Source organism: Athalia rosae, chromosome 4, assembly GCF_917208135.1.
Source record: "Athalia rosae chromosome 4, iyAthRosa1.1, whole genome shotgun sequence".
Taxonomy (NCBI): Eukaryota; Metazoa; Arthropoda; class Insecta; order Hymenoptera; family Athaliidae; genus Athalia; species Athalia rosae.
The window spans coordinates 14,293,123-14,317,181 of record NC_064029.1 but is presented as its reverse complement, the minus strand read 5'-3'; the positions used below and the strand labels follow the sequence as shown (position 1 = coordinate 14,317,181).

The 24,059-nt window shown below is 38.5% G+C and overlaps 2 protein-coding genes and 1 long non-coding RNA gene across 19 annotated transcripts in view; 2 read left to right on the top strand and 1 right to left on the bottom strand.

The window, feature by feature from the left end:
* Positions 1-24,059, bottom strand: part of LOC105694061 (venom acid phosphatase Acph-1-like) — a 76,052-nt gene that overhangs the window by 27,571 nt on the left and 24,422 nt on the right. For 4 of the 12 annotated variants that reach the window (XR_007278192.1, XR_007278188.1, XR_007278190.1 and 1 more), the window contains exons 2-7: positions 22,176-22,223; positions 6,897-7,013; positions 6,544-6,809; positions 6,141-6,424; positions 5,856-6,064; positions 5,482-5,644 (exon numbers count right to left, since the gene is read on the bottom strand). Coding sequence is in view for 6 of the 12 variants with exons in the window: in XM_048654560.1 (XP_048510517.1) it covers positions 5,507-5,644; positions 5,856-6,064; positions 6,141-6,424; positions 6,544-6,809; positions 6,897-7,013; positions 22,176-22,223 (1,062 nt within the window). In the remaining 6 variants the exon portion in view is untranslated. Of the gene's footprint in view, positions 1-3,622; positions 5,403-5,441; positions 5,645-5,855; positions 6,065-6,140; positions 6,425-6,543; positions 6,810-6,896; positions 7,014-7,227; positions 7,482-22,175; positions 22,224-24,059 lie in introns of those variants that run through there. The other 8 variants (XR_007278189.1, XM_048654562.1, XM_048654561.1 and 5 more) reach the window with 7 other exon arrangements.
* LOC125500734 lies at positions 7,449-7,989 on the top strand. Its single transcript, XR_007278194.1, has 2 exons — positions 7,449-7,589; positions 7,687-7,989. It is a non-coding gene; the product is annotated as an uncharacterized LOC125500734 (long non-coding RNA).
* LOC105693565 overlaps positions 11,950-24,059 on the top strand; it is a 104,550-nt gene continuing 92,440 nt past the window's right edge. Inside the window, exons 1-2 of one of the 6 annotated variants that reach the window (XM_048654555.1) lie at positions 11,950-12,111; positions 19,090-20,401. In XM_048654555.1, the coding sequence (XP_048510512.1) occupies positions 20,152-20,401 (250 nt within the window). In that variant the 5' untranslated portion in view covers positions 11,950-12,111; positions 19,090-20,151. Of the gene's footprint in view, positions 12,212-19,021; positions 20,402-24,059 lie in introns of all 6 variants that reach the window. The other 5 variants (XM_048654553.1, XM_048654554.1, XM_048654552.1 and 2 more) reach the window with 5 other exon arrangements.

Here is a 24,059-nt window from a genome sequence, read left to right as displayed (position 1 = left end):
AATCGTATACAAGTTGTCATCGTAGCGTCGAAACGTTGAGATGAAATAAAAAGTTTTGTGGTATGAGCGGTTTAATCTTTTATAAGTAGCTACTTGGTATAACTTTAAATTCTCTACGTTTCCTCTCGTTGGCAGGAATTATAAACGGAGCGAATTAAAACCGTTAAAGTAAACAAGATCCGTCGTTGGGATGCTGTCGATTGAAAATCCGATTTTCATTGTCAGTGTATATTACGTTACATTACCAAGCGAAGGAGTTTATATTAATTTTTGGAATATAGTAAAAACTTTAAAAGACTCAATGTAAATGCAGTCTTCTCGGAGGGATGAAATTTTCATTAATTTACGATAACTTAAATACAGTTCAGCGCGAAACACCACGTTCTCAATTTGCTTTGGTATTCGTCAATGTTTGTTATATTACCCGAAGGGTTTTTACTCCCCATCTGCCCCCCGAGATTCAAGGAATTCGGAATAAGCCCGTTAGCAGATTCTCATCTTTCGAAACAAACAGTTCCTCTCCATTCTTTTTTATCGGGGAATAACTGAAATTACATTCCGAGCATTGAACAAAAAAAATCCAAAAAAAAAAAAATTATTTTTATACGAAGAATCGTGCTGATCAACTTTTCGATTTACCTTGCGGAGTAGGTGAGTAGTCATTCGACGAATAAGGATAAAAAAAAATTTCACGGATCGGGTTCAGTTAATCCACTCAGACTTGGAGGGAAAACAAAAAAAAAAAAAAAAAGAGTTCAGGATAATAAAACACGAGAGTAAAATACCCACTTGAGAGAAAAAAACTTCGATCCTTCGACGAAAATTATATCGATATGTAAAAGCACTCCGTGGCGATGGCTTCGAGATTCACCTGCGCCTTGCACGAGACGTGGCGTTTTTTTAAGAAAATTTTGACATCGTACCTACCAAGGTGTACGCGTCTAGATACATCGACCGTCAGAATTTGTCGTATCAATATTATTTTTCACCTGCACGTTTTACCTCGCGGTTCTCGATTGTTTATGGTTAGCTTGAGTTAGAAAAACTTTTTGGAAGCACTTCGAGGAACTTGTATGAAATGGCCTTGTTACGTTATACGTACTGTATCCGCTTGTGCATGTATAGGTATGTATCGTGGTCTGAGGGTGGAAGGGAATGAGGGGGTTGAAGTTCGCTTGCCCCCCGGGTTTTCGCGGAGGCAAGACCGGGCAAGGCGGGCGGGCAAATACCATGATTGATGGGGTAGACACACAACCCTTAAATCGCTTTCCCTCAGGGTCTCTGAGTGAGTGAGCTTTACATGAAGTTACAATGGTGGCGTGATTCCCGACTAGATCTTCCATTGTTGCATTGTTTGACCATTCAATAGGATGTACCTACCCCATCAACCATATACAACTCCTGCATCATATGCTACCCAGCAAACTGAGTATAATATAATTCAATTTCCTTTTGTTGCAAACCTGGAATAAGAGCGGCTGATATTTAAAAAAAAAAAAAAAAAAAACATCGGCATTGAAATCCCATAGCAATATTTTAACCATGGGAATATCGAATCACCTCGTAACAAATGAGAGTTACAGCGATTTCAGCGGAATTCGAAACAGATTCGTCTTCGTCTGAACGAAAAATGAAGCACTAACTATCATCGACTATCGTACAAGATTTGCCGAATGATTACTAGTCTTCCTTCTTTTTTTTTTTTCAAAAATTCAGTTGGGGTTTGTTCCGAGACTCGAAAATAGTGAAAACTAAAAAATTGTTGCACACATATTCGTATAACCGGCGAATAATCCTAGGATATTATCCGTGGGACATGAAATTATGACGATGAAATAGTTGAGTGTAAAGTATAAGTGCAGAGATTGCTGGACGGTCTATATCGTCTTAAAGATTTGCACATCAATGAGCTCTGCATCAGCTCTGAGGGGGTCTCAGTCGGTATAGACATAGGAAGGCTTACGTCGGTTTAATTGAAGTTCAAGTATAAGTTGGAGTTTCTCGACGTCGGCGCGTCGATGGCTCGGCGGTATACGTACGTGAAGGTGTACGCGCGGTGTACGTGTTCCATAAAATCGGTATAGTATTCGTGGCTGGCGGGGTTTGAGATTTCACCGAATATCGCTCTAGAGAACCTACCGCACCTCATCGTACGGCGATCTCTCAACCGTGAGATGATTCTTGTTAGCATTGTTGTAGGTTAGTCTTTGCGTTGTTGATCACTTCCCTTAATTAGGGCGCAACACACACTCTCTATGCTTTGATCAAATTCCCCACTTTCTCATACAGAATATCCGCGATGTCATCGTTAACCGACCCGGTTCGCTTCGACTGTCAAACATCTGCACCAATCAAAATCCAACGATCGACGCACTTTCGCTTCACTTTATACTCGTATACCTATTCAAATTACGAAAAACTATTTTTCGAATCATCCAAATGATTCGAATGATTCAAATTATCGCAATCACTTTGGAGGTAAAATTTCTATCACATTGTACACCGGTCCCAAAAATCGCAACCCCATTTTTTTTCTATTTAATTGTAAGAGCCGAGGAAAAGGGAAGAATGGACTCATCCGAATCGGTGAGAAATTTTCCAATACAACAAAAATGAAAAATTTCAGTGAATTTTCGGTCATACTGCTGATTTCGCGTATCGTCGTTAAAATTCTGAAAGTCTATTTGACGTTGCCGGTTTTTCTCCGTTTTTTTTTTTTTCTTCTTTTTTCGATTCCCTTATAAATTAGTTTCCATTGACAAAGTCATTTAATAATATGATAATTGAATGGTTGAATTAGAGGGTAAATTCCAAACGACGTAGGAATATAGATAACGTTGGAATATCTACTTAGCTAGTCAGCTAGGTTGGGAGAGTCCTTTAACGTTCCTTTGGGTGGCTATTATGCTGTATTAAGTCCCTTTACGCATGCCTTACCCTCCAATTTACTCCCGAATCCTGCGTTCCCTTTTAACTCCCCCTCTTCCCCCCCCTATTTCTCTCTCTTTCCCCCAGAAACTTCTCTCATGCAATTCTAAATTCGGTTACCGGTCAGACAGATGGAAAATGGCTGTAATAAAACCTCGAATAAAACAAACGACAGAAACGACCGGTAATCAAAATCAATTAAAAAATTGGTAAGACAGGATGAAGAACGGAGAAAAAAAAAAAAAAACAGAAGAAAAAAATGGAAATTCAATGTGGTTGTAACAATGGGTTGGGAACAACATGTGGCGATCGAGGAGAGTACGTCGAGAACGGGGTTGGTATAGTATGAGGTACTTTAAGTCAGCCACTACTGTGTCCTGTGTAAACGAATTTCCACTTTGCAGGCAATTTCTATTTCTTCTCTTTGGCTGGCTAGATAAAATATCCTGAGAGACGTGGTTCTTGTGCAAGATAGTGGCTCACACAGTATTTCACAGAAGTTTGTATAGCTACAGGCATACCGGTATAGCTAAAGGTTTTGTATGTATAAAACGTCACTGTGCAGCAGTAACAGCAATAGCAGTAGCAGCTGCTTCTGCTGTTGCTGCGGAAGGAGGCTTGGGAATGAAACAAAAAAAAAAAAAAAAAAAAAAAAAAACGTAGATAAATAAATAAAATCAAATAAAAATAAAACGAAGTGAAAGAAAGGAGAGTTTATACAAGGGACTATTGGTATAAGTACGTATTACAGGAATACGTTCGAAACTAATTTGATTTCGTTTCCATCAGGAACATTCTTTGAATAAAATATCAGAGCGTACGGTACGTACGCAGGATATATAAACATGTTCTGTACATATATGTATAATAGCATCTTCGTGCGTCTAGCCTCTACCGTTTATATTTTATATATTGTAACGTGGATGGGCATAAAAGTTTCATTCGAACGTCACACGTGTTTCAATATCGTGACCCCGTGTCGAACAGAGAGTTAAATATAATATACATACACTATGTACAAGTATTGAGGTTCTATGTAACCGTAGGTTACAGCTGTAACTATCCGTTTTCATATATACATACCTACGTATGTAAAGTAAAGATACAGATAGGAAGTAGGTAAATTCGATATATTGAAGACGGCAGCGAGATATCTTTCCGCGGCTGGCACGTAACCATTTCCCAATGCCACTTCACTTTCCAAAAAATTTTCTATATATACTTATAACGGGCATTACGCAACAAATGATTCGACCGGTTTTTCGATATTCGTTGCTTGACCTTTTTCGCACAATAATTTTTACGCGAAAAAAAGAGCTTCTCGTGAAATCGTTTTCTTCACCGTTATTTTCCGAGTGTACGAATATTTTTCTTTCAGGAAATTACGCCAATTATGCGATAAGAAGGAAAAATTGTGACACCGAAACGGTAATGAGATTCCAGGGGGTGAAAAAAAATTCAGATCTTCAGAGGGTAGGGTACAGTTGATTTGACGCGAAATGCCCTATACATACATAGATATTCCATTCTCTACTCCACACGGTTACGGATCCCGAGAATTTCTGAACCCGCGAAGGAACCAGCAGCAGCACCTTTCAGCCTATACACGGTACCAGCGCCACCGTGTACGTCTAAATTTATATAGTCATGCTACCAAAGATATTGTATACATATACGTATAATACGTAATATATAGACGTACACATCGATATCTCGGAAGATATATCCTGCAACTCGAATTTCAAGCTATTCCCCTTTTCCCCAGAATCTTTCTACCTGAACCCCCTTCTTTTTCTCCCGTGATCCAATACCTCAGTAGGAGGGAATCGCGCGCGGTGTTCAATGGAGCGAGATATTCATCTCGTATATGACGTCACTATATCCAAATTGTGAATTGATTGAACTTATACGGGGATGAGAAGTACGCGTACACGTACAGATATATCGTACGCATGTATGGAGGAGAACCGCGTACGTCTGCTTTTCCAGTATAGTGACGAGAGAAAAATGATGAAGGGCATCAAACCGGGGTAAATTTATGGAATATCTTCTTCATCAATAGCCGCGCACGAATCCCGTACATTTTTTACGATTTCGCGTATCCTCTATCGGAATTCGCGTCAGCGAATCCCTGGGAAATATCCGAAAGCTCGTCCCTCTTGTTTTAATCAACGTTTATTCCATCTTTTCTTCGGATGATTTCTTCCCAATTTTTTGAAGACTTATAAAAAATTTCACCGAGTCACTCGAATCTTCTCAACGTTCAAATGTCATCCAAAATTTTCACAGATCTTCGTCGATTTCGAGCCGATAAGCTCGATGAATAGTTTCCGAACACTCTGTATACATTTCTTCGAGCCACGACCTACCTGAACTTACTCCCAGAAGATCAAATAAAATTAGAGATGGGCTTTCGGTTTGGAAGGGAATTCCGCCAGGTCAGGGGCAAAGTTTGGAATTTCCTTCGGGTACATCTGTATCCCGGTGTGGGGTTGAAGAGTAAAGAAGATAAATATTTTTCGAGCGGTTGAAACGTATTGTAAGAAAATTTACCTATGAGAATCTTACAATGTCTAGATTAGGCACATCTCAAATCGTCATCAGTGGCAGTGACATTCTTTAGCAAGTGGATGAACTCGTCCAACGGGCATACCTTATCGCACCCTGGGATCCGCATTTCTTGCATCAGCGGTGGTTCTCCTTTAAAATAGTTAACCTACGTAGAAAAAATCGAAATACGTTAGCGACCGACTAAATAAAACCAAATTTCGAGACGAGTCCCGACTGTGCAAAATTATTTTCCAAAAACAGCTTACGACCGGATGTCACGATGACGTGATCGATTTTTAGAATCGAAATAAGCAAAACTGTTGGGAGGATTTTGAAATCGATCATTTTTTTTTTTGTTTTTTCACATCACAACGTACCTTGACAAAATATTCTCCGTCATGTTCCAAGAGTTCGATAACGACGGCGCTCGAATACTGAGGCATGTGAGATTTCCAGATTTTCAGAGCGCTCAAAAAACCAGCGACGTTCAGATCGTGGGCGCTGTAAACGAAAATTTTCCTGCCCTTCGCCATAGTTCCGTTTTTATGACTGTGAAAATCGTCTATCACCTTGCGTAACAACATTCCTGCGAGAGAAAATTTGATTTTCTTTTTAGTCAGAGTTCATATTTTGATCGATTGGGTAGCAAGGTCAATCCTCACCCCCGGTGAGCCTTCTTAGCTCGTCGTTGCCATCTTGTAAATCGAAGAAAAAAGTCGCTGCGTCCAACAGTTTACCGTTAGGAAAAAGATCTTTGCTCCACTCCGGGAGTTCCTTTCCCCTGGCGCTTTCAGCGGCAAGAGTAACGTAAAGTAGAGCCAGGTCCAAAATACTGTTATAGGTCTGACCGGAGACTTTTTCGACGTATTTCGAAAGACCCTCCAATTCGGACACGCGTTTACGATACTCGTCAGTCTTCGTGTAACGATCGTTCGCGGCTACGCATCTGAAGAAAGAAAGAAGCCGGAAGATGAGAAATTATCGATGGGATCGACGAGGGATTTTAACAGAGTGCGAATAGATTTCAGCGGATTAAAAATCTGCTTAGCATGGTCCTCAACTAACTTCGGACAGAGATTAGGACGTAGGACCCAGTCTTCCTCCTTGCGCAAATATTCGAAAGGAATTGGCTGCCATTCGACCCCGAGCTTCCACTGCTGACTCGGTGGCGGTGGAAAAAGACCGCTCAAAACCAATTGCAGCGTCATTTTCGTTCGATCGTAGTCCGTGCTCCGACTTTTCACTATCGAGGGGTAATAAACGTCGCCGAGAAATTTCTTATACTTCGATCTCAATATTCGTCCGAAATTAAATACTTGCAATTTTCCTTCCTAAGAAAAAAATCGATCCGTCAGTGAAAATGGTCACAGCTTAAAATGAGGAGTACTCGATATTCGCAAAAAATCAGATTAGCCTACATTCGTGAGACCCCCCAAGCCAACTGGAAAAAAATCATCCTCCGGATTCAGTGCTGGGTCTGTAGGGAAAGACTCGCCTATGCTCGAATCGGGAGTGCGATCACCGTGTCTGACTAGCTGAGATGGAAAAAAAACAAAAAAACACGAGGAAAAATTAACCGAACAAAAAATTCATAACTAACACGACATACGAACGGCTGACGACATTCGTTGTTTTTCTATTCATTTACCAGTGTGTAAATAATGAATTTTATGCAGCGAGAGTCTGCGAGAAAAAAGAAGTCAAGGGGGAAAAAAAAAATCACTTAGCATATCGTCTGTAGAAACTTACGACCGTGAGTAGTTTCACTTGCGGTTCATTATCGACCGCGTCACCGATCACAATTACTTCGTTAATCACCAAGCACAGAGAAATAGATATTATGTATTTTTTCATGATCGCTACGATTCGCTATCGACGATCGATTCTCGTCGTATCAAAGACGATCATAGACTACGAAATATGCTTCTCACCACACTATTGGAACTTATCAACTCACATCAGTCCGTGAATTCATCGACAATTTATATACCTGCCTCTACCTCTTCGGGGCGTAACGTGCCGCAACGTCAATCCACGGCAAATAAAAAAATTTCCAACGGGAGAAAAAAAAAAAAAAAAATTAAAAAAAAAAAAGGGAAATAAAAAAAAACGTAAGAGAGAAAAACGAAATAAGTTCTATACAAATACGTTTGACTCAAGTAGTTGTGATAATACTGATAATGAAAGTAAAAATAATCCATTTTACAGGTTTGCTCAACTAGCTGTGTGCACACGAAAAAAAACATCTGTTCAATTGAACGCGACTTACATACATGACCGGAAACTATGACGTATAAGTCGTATACCAGCAGCTATAGGATAAGAAAGACACCTTTATGTGGGGATGAATACCGGTCTTCATATATTCACCGAACGACAGAGAGAAAAGTTTTATAAATTATTTCGCCACAATCTTTCATTGTCAACACTTGTCCACATGAAGCTGTAAATTCTTGTTCCAACTAGTTTCGTTTGATTGTAACGAGATCTAATAAATTCCTATACATCGATTCCCTACTCGTTAACGAATGTGACATTTTCAAGAAACTCGACCGGACGGCATGAATGAACGAAAAGAAATAGTGCAATATACACACGGTGAATCATACACAGGCGATTTTAATCTAAAGTTATGATTTTCCATTCTATTTATTCAGCAGCGAGCAATTATACTTTTGGTGTGTCTAGTTCCCTGGACTATATAACAAAGTGGGTATTATCCGGTATAGTTTAGATTGTTTTAAATCGTGCGAATTTCTTCCGCCGGCGCATTTAATTGCCAATCAAGTTTGAGTCACGGTTCAAAGCTCCGAGAGTTATAAAAAGAAGAAAATTCTCTAAAGCGATCTTTGGACCGTGTTTTTTTTTTTCATTTTTTACATTCTATATTATTTTCGTGTACCATCGTAAAAGTTATGCCATATCCAAGAAAGGAGAGAAAATCTAACGTCGAAGAAATTCGATTTGCCAATTTCCCCTAGAGTTTTCTATTCTAAATTTTTTTTTTTCATTTTTTTCATTTTTTTTTTCTCTTCTCACAATGCAAAATGTAAAATTTATTCGATCCAATTTCCTCGCAGACGCTTTTACTCTTCATTATCGTAGGTATCCGTGATAATTCCGGTGTTCAAACGTAAACCGTTCCTACTACTGCTGTACATTGGTTGAAAATGTGAGAGGAAATTTAAATGGTAATAGAACCGAGATTAATTGATTTAAATTACGTGAGTTATTTTTTAAAAATCTAAGAAAATTCCTGGGTAAAAATAATCCATAAAAATCGAGCTCCGAGAACTGGAAACTCGTATTATAGTGAAAAAAGCGGTTTCGACAGACATTCAACTTGGAATAACGTAATCCCCAGTCTTTTATAGGACATGTCTCTTAACTCTTGATCAGCCTTGGGCATAATCCCGAATGATAATTTCTCCGGCTATCGTTACGTACAAATATTTATATAAAGTCATAAATTCGCGCCAGTTCGCAACGTGGTGATTACTGTAAATAACACACGCACGTTATAATTTTCTACGTTGTGAATAAAAATCATCGGCTGCATACGCGATAGAAAAGGTTGAACATTGGAAGGATATCTTCTCCGTACTAACGGTGTACAAGATAATAGTAAAATCACGTAGAGATAGTAACTCACAATCGGTATATCTATGTTGGAAGGCCATAAAGGTTATCGTTATTACAGCACATACCTTATATCATATTATACATTTTGTTTGAACGCGTGTTAGGTAAGGTATGACGTATAGTAGGTAAATCGTTATTAGGTATAACCGCGCGGTTCCGAACCGTTTTACACGAACGCATAGAAACGCAAACACGTATAGGTTAACGGTAATAAACGTCGTTCGATAAATTATGGGAAAAATTCGTAATTTATTAAGCATTAATTAGCGCCGGAAGACTCGCATGGTTATTATCACGAGCCGGTAGGTATCTGTGATATAATATTTTCACCGAATCCCAGAACTCTCTCCTCCTCTTCTGTACTCACTACACGCACAAATGGTTGGAACATTATACACCGAACCCATGGCAAAACTTAACTCGCTACCTAATGTCACGTATGTATTAACCCAAAACCTGACCCTTTCACAAAATCGCACTATAATACGCTGCAGTTAGAAGAGCTGAAACTACGTTTACTGTATGTGATAACGTTTGTCGCAGATCAATGATCCGGAATAAGAGTGTTTGCCGCGATTCTGGAACATCAACTTTTCTCCTCGATCATACTTGTATTTTAAATAATCGATTTTCGCTAAAGAGTTCAAAGATTCACCGGGTTCAAAGAACTCACCGTTATCGAAACGATTTTTCGCCAAAAATACATTTTCCAACCACACCAGCTACAACGAGTTATTTGACTACGAAAAAATTTTACTCTCCAGTACATAATACTTTCTTCACCGTTTCTCTGATATTTTTACTCGCTGTAATGAGAGAGAAAAAAAAAAAAAAAGTTTCGCAAGTCCATCTGTTCAACCGATTCTTTCTTCCTCGAGCTATTTCATCAACGCCGTAAGTTTTTAGTCTGACGAAATTCACTGTGATGGAAAAAAAAGTAGCGGTAAGATATTCGTTTTTTTTCCATAGAGAAAAACCGAAATATACAGTGGATTCTTTTTTACAACAATTTTTTCTAAGATTCGCGAGCAACAGATTTTGTTCTCGAGAGTAAAATCTTCGGCACCATAGGCCACGTTATTCGGCGTGTAGATTTCTGTGCATCTGTGATTGAAGAAAAAAAAGAGTTGGCGAGTAGTAAAAAAAAAAAAAAAGAAATGAAATAAAATAAAACGACCGAACTGACGCAGAGTCTCGGGTGGAAACGAACGAGCAAGTAATTGGTGCGTGGCGAGTGGATTCGCTGAAGGCGGGCAAAACTGGCGGTTCAAGTCTCGGTGCTTTGAGTGAGTTGGTCTACTACAGTGCCCGGCTATAGTATAAATTGCAAGAAGTGTATGGAACGTTCTGGTGCTCATTTGCTAGCTCTTAACGAATGTTTATTTCCTTTTCAAACTTTTGCCAAATCCTTTGCCGCCCCCTCCTCCTCGCTTCCCATTTTTTCCCTCCCCTCGAAAGCTTTCGCGCACGCAAAAGTTTTCAGCTCGTGTATCATATTGTAAAAATGTCACGGCAAACCACGCGAAGCTACTCACAATCTGCGGTAGATCTTCGCTATCCTTTTGTGAGGATGGACTTACAAAGGTAGGACGCAAAGCGGTGGGTGTATGCGATGCACTACCTTCTTAGCGAGTCGTCGACAACGACGAATAACAACCTTCCGATTTTGAAATTTACATGGAGCCAACGAACGCATAAGAATGGAAGGATATCCCTGCGCGGGGACAAATTTCACTCGTTAAATTTGAAGAGAAGCGCCCCCAACTGGAGTACACGTTCCCATCGATAAAGCGTCTCACGAACACGGCGATGAAAGTCGTCCTTACGTCAAACTAGATTTATAGAATTTATACGAAGCTATTGTAATTTAATGGAGATTAATTTAATTACTGCATCTCAATCATCCTTCGGTGTACGAGACACGTGGTTTATAGCTGAAGTATTATAACGCACGTTGCACATACCTTAGATGATAACGTAGCACAATCGCGAAACTATACACGGCGAAACTAAATTAAAACTAACAACTAAACTATAAACTGAACTAAACTGAACTCCGGTTAAACTACTGTTAAACTAGATGGCAAATGAGAGTGGTATAGCAGTAGATGGGAAACTCTGGCCATCCACGGACCTAATGAGCCAGTTGCTTCATTGTTGCTTTTAACTGATGCGCGCTCACGTGAGTTTTGTCCTTTGATCTGAATTTTCAACCCTTCCGCACATACGTCAGTTAGCCATTACCTTTTAGAACACTTTTTTGGGAATCTTTTTCCAGATTTTCATCGGCCGACTTCTCAAAATATTTTTTATACGAAAGCAACGATTGATAATTTCTCGAAGAGTTCAGTTTTCCAGGTGTCGGATGGTCAAAGGGGTGTCGATTTTTTCTACCTCTGTAACGTTTTTCAGAAATCAGGATAAAATGAAGGAATGAAGCAGGTAGTTTGAAATTACAACACGCCTCGCAGCACGTGATTGAAATTGCAGAATATGTTACAACCCAAAATTCAGAATTTCGGTTTATCCCAATTTGGGGGTAACGGGGTGGTGATGGTTTCCCAATTTAACGGACCAGCACCTGCAATACCTATTATAACATAATTATATAGACGCTGTGGGGAGGGTTTTGTATATAATATACATATACAGTAGGTACGCGTCCCGGCGTGCACAGCAGCATCGCGTCGAATTTTCGGAAGGGTATATGTAGGTTTCATCGGGATAAAGTGAAGGGCGTCGCAGGGGTTGGTGGTGAATTTCAGTTCAGCGATTCGTCGGTAGGGTTCTCTTGTTACCGCACGGGGGTTGCGCGTGCTGAGAGCGGACAGTTTGCTTCTAGCTGTCGCGCGTACGGTTAAACGAAATTCGAAACGCGCAATCCCAAAGAAAAAAGAGGAACCTCATATTTTCAAATTTTTTTTTCCAAAAAAATTTTCACCCCAATAACAGGAACTCAGAATACACCGGCGTACTCAGATTATCAAAGAGGTGCATAGAAATGTGTGTTAAAAAAAGATCTTACGAATTTTTCACTTAAAAAAAAAAAAACAACCCCCTTCGATGGATACATCGATGATATATTTACACAGTAAATAAATATCATTTTCTTGTACACCACAAAAGAGTTTCGATTGTTTGATTTTCTCGCTCTTCTATCTCTCCTTTCGAAGCCATAGAACGAGGAACCCGACTGGATGGAATTTCGTAGAAAAATATTTTCCAAGGGGTTGAAAATGTTAAAAAATTCATGCAAAAAATTCCGTCATCCCTGGTTTGAATCTTAATCCCGAATTTAAAGGTTGGGTAAAGTTATTACTAGGAGGTAGAATAGGTACGAGGTATACATATATAAGCGTCTGGCTCAAGGTGGTTTTGTGATTAAAATTCAACTCATTTCACCGCATTTAGTTTGCGCGGTAAAACGCCGTCGTAATTTGTTTACGTGGGGGTAATAAACTAACGTTTAAAGTAGCGGAACTTTTTGGTCCGTTTAGGACCGACTACACTGTATAGGTACCCTGCAGACAATCTTTCTCTACGAATTTTTTTTGTTTTCTTATTCTTACGTGCAGCTGAGAATCAAACGTAACGTACCTCCCGGAAAAAGAATGTTGAAAAATATTTTCACGAAGAAAAAAAAACGCAAAAAAAATCACACCGAGTTCAGAACACGAAGAGAGCTGCAAGGGCTGCTGTTAAACATTTTTTCACTCGCTCTCTCTACCGGATACAGTAGAGAGAGAGTGAAACCAAAGAAAAAAAGTAGCGAAGAGAAAAAAATTTTTTTTTAACAAAACTACACGTGGAAATTGAAAATGAAAGTATCTGGGGTGAAATTTAATGCAACAGTGAAATTGAACCGATGAACAAACTCCGATATAATCAATCATGTGGGGGATATCATTTTTTTTTTTCTTCCATTTGCATTACATTCGGGAAAGACCGCGTGGGAGTGAATTGAACGATTGGTATATGTTTTGGAAAATTGGGGAAGTGATTTTAAAAAAAATAAAATCTTTTTCAGTGGTAAAAAACGCGAGGGCGGCAAAAAATGGTGTATCGAAGCAGCTGTGGATTGAGATTACAGAAATTGATCATCTTTTCTATATTCCGCGGTTCAATTCCGAGCCTCAATCGTGATGGTTGATTGACTAAACTTCCTGTGATTGTGGGAAGTTTGATTTCAGTTCGTTTAAATGAACTACCTGCGGTACATGAGTGAAACTTTAACCGCATCGAATCAAATTCAATTTCAATGAGGTATCCGAAGACTTTTTTTTTAGATTCATCAATTTGTTTGATGACTATCAGAGAAGAGAAACTTATTTTTCGAATGTAAAATGTTTAAGAAGTTCGTGAAGACTTTTCAAGCTGCGGGTTTTAATTTTTTCCAAGTAGCATATCAGATGTAACGAAAAAGCACGTGGTTCAATTTTTGGCAGTGATATTCAATAAGATAAATATTAAATGGGACGAAATCAAACCGGAAAAATCACCCGGGGGAATTTAAAGCAAATCAAATGACAAACGGGTCGCAGGCGCAATCACTTTAAAACAGTTTTCTCTTTTTTTTTTCCTCTTTCACTCTCCACGTTGGAAATGAAAAATGATTTATCACGAGCTTTCGTTAGTGCAAAAAGTGATTGAAAAATTTCAATTTTATAACCAACTTCGTCTATTCAGCGGCAGAACGTCCAGACATACCTCTTTTTAAAATTACAGTTAAAGTTTTCACTTCTGATACATGCAGATTTCACATGTTCCGCGTTTTTTTAAATCCTATAGATTTAAGTTGAAGAGAGAACAAAAAAAAAAAAAAACAATGTGCTTCGTTCCGCAAAAATGAATTCCTTCGACCGATGAAATCCCCGTTAGTAAAATATGCGTGTGTGCCAACTCCTTGGAAGCATCGGAGCTATGCTTAAATTTTCACCTCTCTTTTTCTCTTCCCTTGTTCCCACACACCCTTTCCGTAATAATTTTCTCCTATAATAACGTCAGTCAACTCAAACAAAAGAGCATCGGGGGAATAAACTGAAAAAGTTAGCAAACAGAAATAAAGCCACGACAAGCTGCACAGAACGGGAGGTATCGCGGAAGGTACATAATAAAATATAATATGCCGCTATATACCTATATCAATATAATATACATACACATATATAATATATAATAAATAAATTTGAAAAAAGAATGGGAAAGGGAGAAAACAACCGAGGGGGGGGGGGGGGGGTTTAGTTCCTTCGGGCGTGAATCCTGGTCGAGTTCAACTTTTAATTAGCACTTTCAAAAGTAGGAAGGGGTGGGCGATATAAGAAGAGTCGTCGAGTCGTTCGTTCGATGCGGTATACTATATACACAGATATATATATATCAATATATATATATACCTACACATACCCTATGTATGGTTATATGTACGATTCGAATGAAGACACGACCTTCGGCTTCAGAGGCTGCTTGCAGCAGACCGCGTTGCAGACGGAATTACGGAAATAGAAAATAGATGAGAGAGAAAATCTACACGGAGAAAAATCTGTCGTCGGAACTTATACCTCGCACACCCACCTTCTTCCCAGTTATTTCCTCCAACAACAAAATACATAGCTGTACCTTATACGCTGCCCGATCATTTATGATAAGAAATCAGCTCTGATATATTTGAAAATAAAATGCAAACATATTTCAATTCGATCGAATTCATACCGATCACGTATATGTACAATGTACAAGTACGTATACACCGACCTATTATTTATACAAGGTCTGTAAACTGTCGGTCTGATCGGAAAAAGTGTGGTACCAACTTCGATTCGGTGAATTTTTTAAAGGGGTTCATTCCGGGCTAAGAGATTTATATATGTTACTTTTTTTTTTTTTCTTTTCGTACAACAAAATTGAAAGTGCACCCGGCCGATCTTGATCATCGTGCGTGATCGCCACTTACGCAGTTTATGTTATTCATCCCTTTTCTTTTGTTCTGCTTATCCTTCAACTCTTTTCATATCTCGTGCACTTAGCCTCGGTTAATGTGAATTGAAATTTGAGATTGGTGATTATTTTCTGCCATCAGATTTCAGAATGAAGAAAAAGAACGAAAAAATACCTCAGTTTCTGTACGTTTCACACGTATGCCCGTTATGCTTGTACAGATGTACGTATGTACATACACGTTATAATAACGTGACGGAAAATACGCGCGCCGCCTCCTTTTACTCGAGCAGGGCGTTCTCGTTTTTTCTATAGCGAAAGCTCTTCGCTTTTCGCTTTTCTTCGGAATAAGTTTTCAACGTATATTTTCGTACACGCGTGTATGTAGATGTACCCCTGTACACATATTTCTTTTTCTTTGATATTTACTCGCGTTAAATCATACCTATGTAGGGTCGTAACAGAACCATTTGCCAGTGTCGCTTTTACGTGTCACAGGCCGTTTGGAACGTCTTTTTTTTTTTTTTTATAAATTCTTTAGTACCAGTTACTTCGTTTTTTTTCTTCTCAAACTATGCATTCCGCAGAAAAAAAAACTTGGAGAGTTTTCTTGAATTCAGTCGGTTGTTCGAAGTAAGTGAAATTAGTTTCTTTTTTTTTTTATTCTTATTTTATTTCTCTCCAATACTTGCAAAATTAGAAAATAGACACGCGATAGAACTGCTACTTTTGTAAATTTTTTTTCCTCACCGATTCACAAAGTAGAAGAATTCGAAAAATAATTTGATGTAAAAACCATGTAGTTTTAGTACCGGAATTGCTCGATCTCTGAGGTACATAGGTACGTATGAGCACGTACATGTGCATAAAAATTTGCGTAAAACGTATCCGATACGCGGAAAAGGGAAGCGAATAAAATTTCAGAACAAATTAGCTAACGAGTACGACCTGAAGATCAAAGGGAGCTTTTGGCGTTCAACGCCCAAACATTTTAGGCAATCTACGCGCCTACCGTTGCAGCTGAAGGGATAACACGTATTTACCATCTCCACACAATCCTAATGATATCGTCGAAAAATTGAGAAGAAAAAAAAAAAAAAAAACGGAATCAATTCAGAAAAAGAAGAGTTGAGAAACTAACGAGAAAATAACCATCTCTGCACTCTGAAAATCTGTGCATGCTATGTGAGTCATTAATTAATTATCATTTCTTTTTTTTTTTTCCCCCCTAAAAATTTGAGATGTTATTTTTCTGACTTTTCGTCAGGTGTATTTTACATAATTATAACGCGTGTCGTTTTAATAAATTAAATTTTCCAGCCGTTTTACATTTAACTCGAAGCTCTTTTGTCCGCCGGGTTATTCACCGGTGATAACTGAAAAAGAGGGTATAACGCCGGTATGCATACAATTCCTCTAGTTGTGAATGCGCATGTATGTAATTGTACATACACATTCCATATATATATATACACGTACATTATACGCGTACATATGTACGAACATAACAATCGGGCCACGCGAGGGGGTTGGTGGTAGTGGATGCTGTTTCGTTTGGTGCAAGATGGGAGCGAAAATGGTAGCGGGCGCGAGGGGGTTTTGTTGGCCGAGTTCCGCCGCGCGAGCAAAGTAACGAGGGAGTTTCAGCACTCAATGGGCTTAAGTGTTGGTAGTCATATCGTCATACGGCGCATTTATAATGTCGATAATCTCTACGGCATGACATAATCCGTTCCATCGAGCTAGAGAGAACGAATGAAAGGGAAAGGAGAGATAAATTTTCTTCTTTTTCCCTCTCAACAATTTGTAACCCGCACCGTGCTAATGCTAGCTTACACCGATCGCTGCTTTTATCATATAATACGAAACAACGGGACGTGTGTAAATTTTTGCCGAAATAATCGTGGTCGCGAATTTTTTGATAAATAGTTTTGTCGATGCGCGTTTTATACAAAAAAATCACTGAAATATGTATCAACAAAATATTCGATGTTCGAAATCTGAAGATTTGAAATCGAATTACTCGAACATCGATGTCGACGTTGATGCGGTGCACGAGAGCTTCAGTTTTCTCTTCTCTTTCTCATCTCAAGTTCGGGGATGACGTATATTTTTCTTATCCCATATCTCGCAATTTGTTAGGATTCATTCGGCGATGGTTTTATGCGGGCGATGATATATATATATTTTCGGTGTGGTAAATCGGAAAGCCTTATCGGAAACAATGGGGTGTGATAATAAGCCATTGATCCGACAAAGAGAGAGAGAGAGAGCGAGAGAAGAGGAGATACGACGAGCGCGGTGACCCTCTGTGAAGGTGAAGTTCCGATGCCGTACGGGTTTCGCTCTTCCGAACGATCAATTGGCGATTGATCGGTTGATTAATTAGCTAATTACGTATCCTATCGACGTTCTAATATCACGAGAACAATGATCCCGCGATAGATACAAAGGGTAGGTATGCTTTGAATATTATCAGATTGTTCATCGCGCAGCTATGCGGTGCTTCGAAAATAATTTTCCACCGAAATTTTCAACTCTATGTATAAATTCAGGTAGAACGTAACAACGTTGAAATACCACGCAGTCAGATAGAGATGCTATTAGATACTGCTGCACAGCTGCAGTGTCAGGGATTTGTGGTAAAAATGGATAATCTGATTTCGTTTAATCAAGTTATCGAGTTTTATTGAGTTTGAACAGCCAACTTCACGTGTTGCCGCATACGGTATAACGAGTAACACCAGAGAAAATTCTATACACCTAAAATTATACACTTTCGTTAGATTTATAAACGACAGACGTCGACGTCGCGACGCCCGTCTACTCCGCGACCTGCACAGGATCAGATTGCGAATCAACCACCCCTATTTACCTTGTTTTTTTGTTTTTTTTTTACGCTATCGCTGCAGGCGGTTGATCAGAAAAAATTATTCTATCAAATTATGTACCACGATCAGCATTGATATGCGTCCATTTTGTTTATTAAATTTTATTTCCGATCGCAGCGTACGTATTAGAAATTGTTACGAAATATTAAATAACGTACTCCGATGTATCTATCGTATCGTTGAAAATATCGGCGCGTGTAACGTTGAAAAATAAAATCATGTGTCAACAGTATAATACGGGAAAAATTCACTCCGCAGCCTTTTGATTGCAATAATATTGTAAATTATTATTTCGTCGGAAATTCAAATTTCACGCAGTCACATACCTATACGTTTCTAAATGTAAAACTAGCCTCAAAACGTTTCGAATATAGAAATTGAAAATGACTACAATTTTCAACATAAATAATTCACTCGTCGGAATTACATTACACTACATTCGCAGTATTGCTTTAGTTCGTTTATTTCCGGTTTATAGGTACATATTGAAAATAAAATCATCGATATATTCCGCGAATATATTTGAATATTCATCGACGATAAATAAAGAGATGGTTTCACGCTACGTGGTTGAAAATAATTGTCATTCGAAAAAAGAAAAGTGCGAATGCAATAGTTTGGGATCGGCTGATTGTATGAAACAGGATAAAATCCTATACCTGTATCGCGTATACGGTGTATACAGTTATTACATTACCTCTCTCGCATTTTTGTCGAATTAACTCTAAATTGCTATCACGCGTCAAGTCTCGCCTTACTTTCATTCTGACGTTGAGACGGGGTTTCCGTTCGTTAGTAAAGGGTCAAATGTAACAAAGGTCAGTGATGGGGTATGAGGATATGGGAAATTGCGGAAAAACGAAAAAACGGCCCTTGGAAAAGGCGAGCACTTGAAAAAGATTCTGGGCGACTGAAAAAAATTCCAACAAACGTTTCCCCAAAAAATACCAATTAACAAAACAGGTTTCAAAAATGCCAAAGAAAAAAACTACATATTTTACATCGAAAAATCGTCGGGTTCCTCGATCTATTTTATCCACGTACACACGTACAACCCCTTTGACCATAATTACCAGAACGCCAAGTTTTATTTCAAACGAGTGAACTATAAAGAGTGTTGGTATTAAGGTATCAGGTTGTGCAGGTTGGTGATGAAATAAAGATAAAAAGTCATTAAAAAACACTTTGGCGTTGTAAAGAAGAAGCTCAAGATTGAACTGGAACTCTCATACGGTAGTGGGTGTGATATACACTGCAGTCTGAGTGTGTATGAGAGACTAAACTTGAACGTTCAAAAGTTTTTCCACGCGAAAAGTTCAGCGAAAGATACGAAAAAAGAAGAACCGCGTCTTTTCCATAAGACATCAAAAACAGAAGCAGCTATAGTCCACGGAGAAGTTTGCAAAAACAAAAAAAAAAAAAAAAAAAGCAAACAAACAAATAAAACAATTCTATGAGCTGTACGCATTAAACGATGACCCATGTACCGCCGCAAGCTACCGTCGTCGCACGTTTTTCAACCGTTGTACTCGCGCGTCACAAGAGACTGTGAAAATTCAAAAAAAAAAATAAAAAGAGGTGTAACGGAGGTAAAATTAATTCAATAAAAATATAGCGAATATTACGCAACTGAAACCAGACAAGACATTCACCTGCGGAGACTGTTGTTTTTTTTTTTTCTCCTCAAATGCGTAATTGGAAATTTTAATTGTCTGTTTTAAAAAAGTTCAATCCTTCTTTTTTCTCTCATTTTTTCGGTGAATAAATAAAAGTTTCGCGACATGAACACCGGTCATTCAACTATTTCGAAACGTGTAAACTGCAGCCGCAGCATCCGATCGGTGGTATTGGAATGAAAGAGAATTTCTGTTAATTGAAAGAAAAAAGGGTTTCATGAAATTAAAAAGGAAAAATAAAACAGAGTGATACGTGAAAATATTCCAAGTGAAGGATAAAAACGTACAATAAAACACGTAGAATTTCAATTATGGAAAAAACGTAATCTGCTGCAAAAATATGTCTGTGACTTAGAGAACAGGAGTCCCTCCCCTACGGGGATCCTTGTACCTTAAGACAAATATTAAAAAGAAAAAAAATTACTCAACCGAAAAACCATACGAAAAAGGTATTCGTGAAGAGGGAAGAAGAAGAGGGGCGGAAATATTTATCCATTAATAAAGGGGTTCACGTACCGCGATAAGAGAATATGTGCTGTTCTGGCGAAGGAGCCGGTGGGTCAGGAGGATCAAATATGACCCGTTGCGGGGTGGTTTGCGGGCTAGCTGCTCTCGCGGCACTAACAACAGCCCTACTCGGTCCGGCTTGGCTTCATACCGAGGAACGTCTGCTCATTCCTCACCTTCCGCAGAGCCTCGCGTCATCGGTTTCGGTAAAATTCAAGCTCGGCTTGTTCAGAGCCTGTCCGAGGATCGTGAAGCCGGCGAATTTAACGACACGTAAGTAAGAATTTAACGGATTAAGATTAGAAGAAAAAAAAAAAAAAAAAAAACATCTCATCGTTTATCGTTCAGGTATTTCAATTTTTTAAATTTTAAAATTTTTCCGACACGCTGCCGGAGGAAAGAAGCGCAAGGCGTAATTTAATCGCCCTGTGTATACCATCCCTTGAAATTCGTTTGCATAAATTCTAGCGAAAATATTATACCCTGGCATTGTTATATCTACGGCCCATATCTATGCATGTACGATAACTGGAGCGAGCTCATGGTTTACCATTGGCTAAACTAACCACGCTCTTGTTATTTTAACGCCCCGACGGACTGCCGGATGGAATTTAAAACGCGAACGGTCTAGTCGTATCTCAAATGTCTAGTGTCGCACGTCATCTACAGAAAAATTGAAAATTGAAGAAAGAAAATATTTCATTGAATATAATTGAGAGGAAGACCTCGATCAAATCTCGATCAGTGAACAAAAATCTTATGATCGCATTATGCTGCAAAAATTTCCGTTCATTTTTCCGCTACCGGATGTGACGGAAAATTAGAATGATTCTTATTCGGGCGGTCATCCGGCTCCAAGGATCCAGATGCGAAAAGTTGCGAGATGTGAAGGATAGAAAATGAAATACGTGAAAATGACGGGATAAATATGCAAAAACGAACGACGCCATCTGCAAGTTTTCCGCTGGTACATTCGTCGTACATGCGAGACAACGAGGGTGCGTTTTTTTTTTTTTTTCATAAATATTTTTTGTTCGTTTAATTTGATTTTTTTTTTCTCTTCACTTCAATTTCCCTTCTATTACAGGAGGAGGAGTTTTTTCCCGTTCTGTCATCCAGTTTTCTCGTCTCTTTGCTCCTTCTGAGAAACTCTGATAACTACGACCCGTAGCTTTTTCTGTGTATCATATTATTATCCGTACATAAGATTTTTCTATGTATTTTTTTTTTTTTTTTTCTCCTACGTACGTATTATATACAAGAAGATATTTTCCGATAAACTGAAGTAACAATCTTTTGTTTCTATTTATTTCATCGGTTCCGTTCACTTATTACTATATCCATTTCCGCTCGAGAGGAAATTCGCAGTCCTCACAGCCCTCCTTTTATTATCCGATATCTCCGCCTCCGCTGTTCCTCATATTTATTTATTACGTTATATTAGAAGAAATCGGTGGATAAATTTTTTCATTAATAATTATGCAACGTGTATGCAGTTTCCTTTTTTCATTCGGTACGCGAATTTGTTCTTCATTCGTTATTTGAGCGTTGATAATTATTATTAAATGGATTTGCGAGAATGGAATGATTTTTTTTTTTTATTTCATTTCGATTCTTGCGAACGACTTTATAGATAGCTGAGACAATACCAAGTTGAGCATACCTATAACTTTTGTTTTTCGTACAACTTTATATCGACTAAAGTAGCAATCTTTTGTTTCTTTTATTCGCAAACTTTTCCATCTCTATTTCGCCTTTCGATTTACCCAGGAAAGCTGGAAATATAACTTCCTTCGTTGCTTTCAAGACAACATCTATACCTACCTATGTAGGTGTATATAGTTGCTTCGTCTATAGGTACATAATATTATATACCTTATACCTGCGATCGCAGCAGATATCAAAGATCGAAATAATGACAATTCTCGGCAACCGTTTTTACGGACTAGAAACATTCACGCCTTAGAAGGCTCATCGTTTTTCGTACATCAAAGGGCGAGAGTACTTAGGAGTGAAATAAAATAGAATAAAAAAATGCGAAACTCACCGATCCGTTGTCCTGATCCGGGTTAGCTCCGCATGAGAGTACGCTCATCTGCAACGAAGAAAAAAAATCATGAAACAAAATCTCGTGTGAAGAAGTTCGGTGAGAAGATACGTCGCTGCATCGGACATACGTCGATTGGAATTGATCATTCGAAGTCTCTGAGAAAAAAGGGAATTCTTTTTTTTTTTTTTTTATTTTTACACCAATCCCTGTAACACGACTGCAGCATATGTAGCGCAAAGTAAGGACTAACTCCGCAGAGCCCCGGGTATTTGGTGAACAACGACCCTATGCGCGACACCTTTAGCGAAGTAGGTATACATGTTATCCTCTTTTTGAGTTAACCACGTAACTGCGAAAATTCAATTTTACAGAAAACGAGTAAAACACATATGAGGTATCAAAAAAATCGTAGAACCGAAAGACAACGGAATTGTCACAGCAGACATCAGTTTATTAATTTATTTAGAAGCTGCCAGTAGTGAGAAGCTTGAAAAATTTAGAAAAATCGGCAAAACCTAAAAATAGACGCTTGGGTTTTGAACATTTTGCACGCAATGTATACGTAGATACGAGAAAAATCATGAGTCTTTCGAAACATTTCTGTTTGCGATATTGATGTTTGGGATGAGGTTTCGCATTAAAAAATTTCTCAACAGGATTTCTAGCCGATATTCTCAATTTTGAAAAAAAAAAAAAAAAAAACAGATACGAGGTTGACGCAGAAACGTGACGATATGTGTATTACAAATACATGTCTTCATATTTGAACGCGAGTGCACAAGTTTAATGCAAACGTAGTAATAATTATCAAAACCTTTCGTATGATGTTAGAGTGCGACGAGCGTACATAGCATATAGAGAATTTGTCGCGACGCTCATTAGCAGCCTCGTCAACTGAAGTATTTTGGTCTAATTAGGTAATCTGGTTACCGTAATTAACACGAAGAAGAACATTTCCACGTTGAAGGTTAACAAGCAAAAGAAAATCCCGTCATTTTGTTAAGTCAGGTTAGTTAAGGTTGGGTTAAAAAGTAGAGTGAGGGAGCTTCTTTTCAGTCCTCAGTACATGATTCTATATAATACATACACAAATATAAATTATTATACAGCGGATCTCAATCTACAGTTCTCATTATAACAAGTTTATACGTATAACATAAAACAAATACGTGAAAGAGTTTTGCAGCCCAAAGTAAAGAAAAAAAAAAAAAACGTATAAAGGAAAAAAAATCCACAACTCGCGCGCTTTAACTTTGAAAAAAAAAAAAACATTTTTTTAAAAAACCCGGTAACTTTCTTTGCTCGTTTCTTGGTTGGTTTGACTCGCCTTGTTGATCTTAGCGTTATTTCCCTCGGGGTATAAAGTGGTTTCACAAGACTTATTCTTATTGCATGACCTTCGCGATCGCGGCGATATCGCCGCGATCGAAAATAAAATGATGAATATTTCCCAAACGAATGTAAAAAACTACGAAAACTGTAAAACGAAATGTAAAAAAAAAAAAAAGAAAAAAAAAATGCAAAGTACGTAACGAGTGAGATTTTAAAAATTCACAAGTTAAATCTGGGTCGCCGTGTTCGTACATATGTGCAGCCCCATCAGCGCGTACCGTCAGTATAGTAATACTTACTGCAAAAGCTACTGTGCTGTTCAGAAAGTTTCACATACGGGTGTTTCCCTCCTTATAAGATTCCTGAGGGACTTCCTCTGCCAAAGCAAAGGCAACGACGATGTTTGGGATTCCTGGACTTCGGGGGGGGGTTACGACGGGGTAGGATGTAGGAAAAAAAGGAGGGACATATTTCTTTCAGCTGTCGAAAAGCCAAAACTTTGTTCGCTTTTTTTTTTTCCCAACTTTATTTATCCAAGTTTTCTGTCAT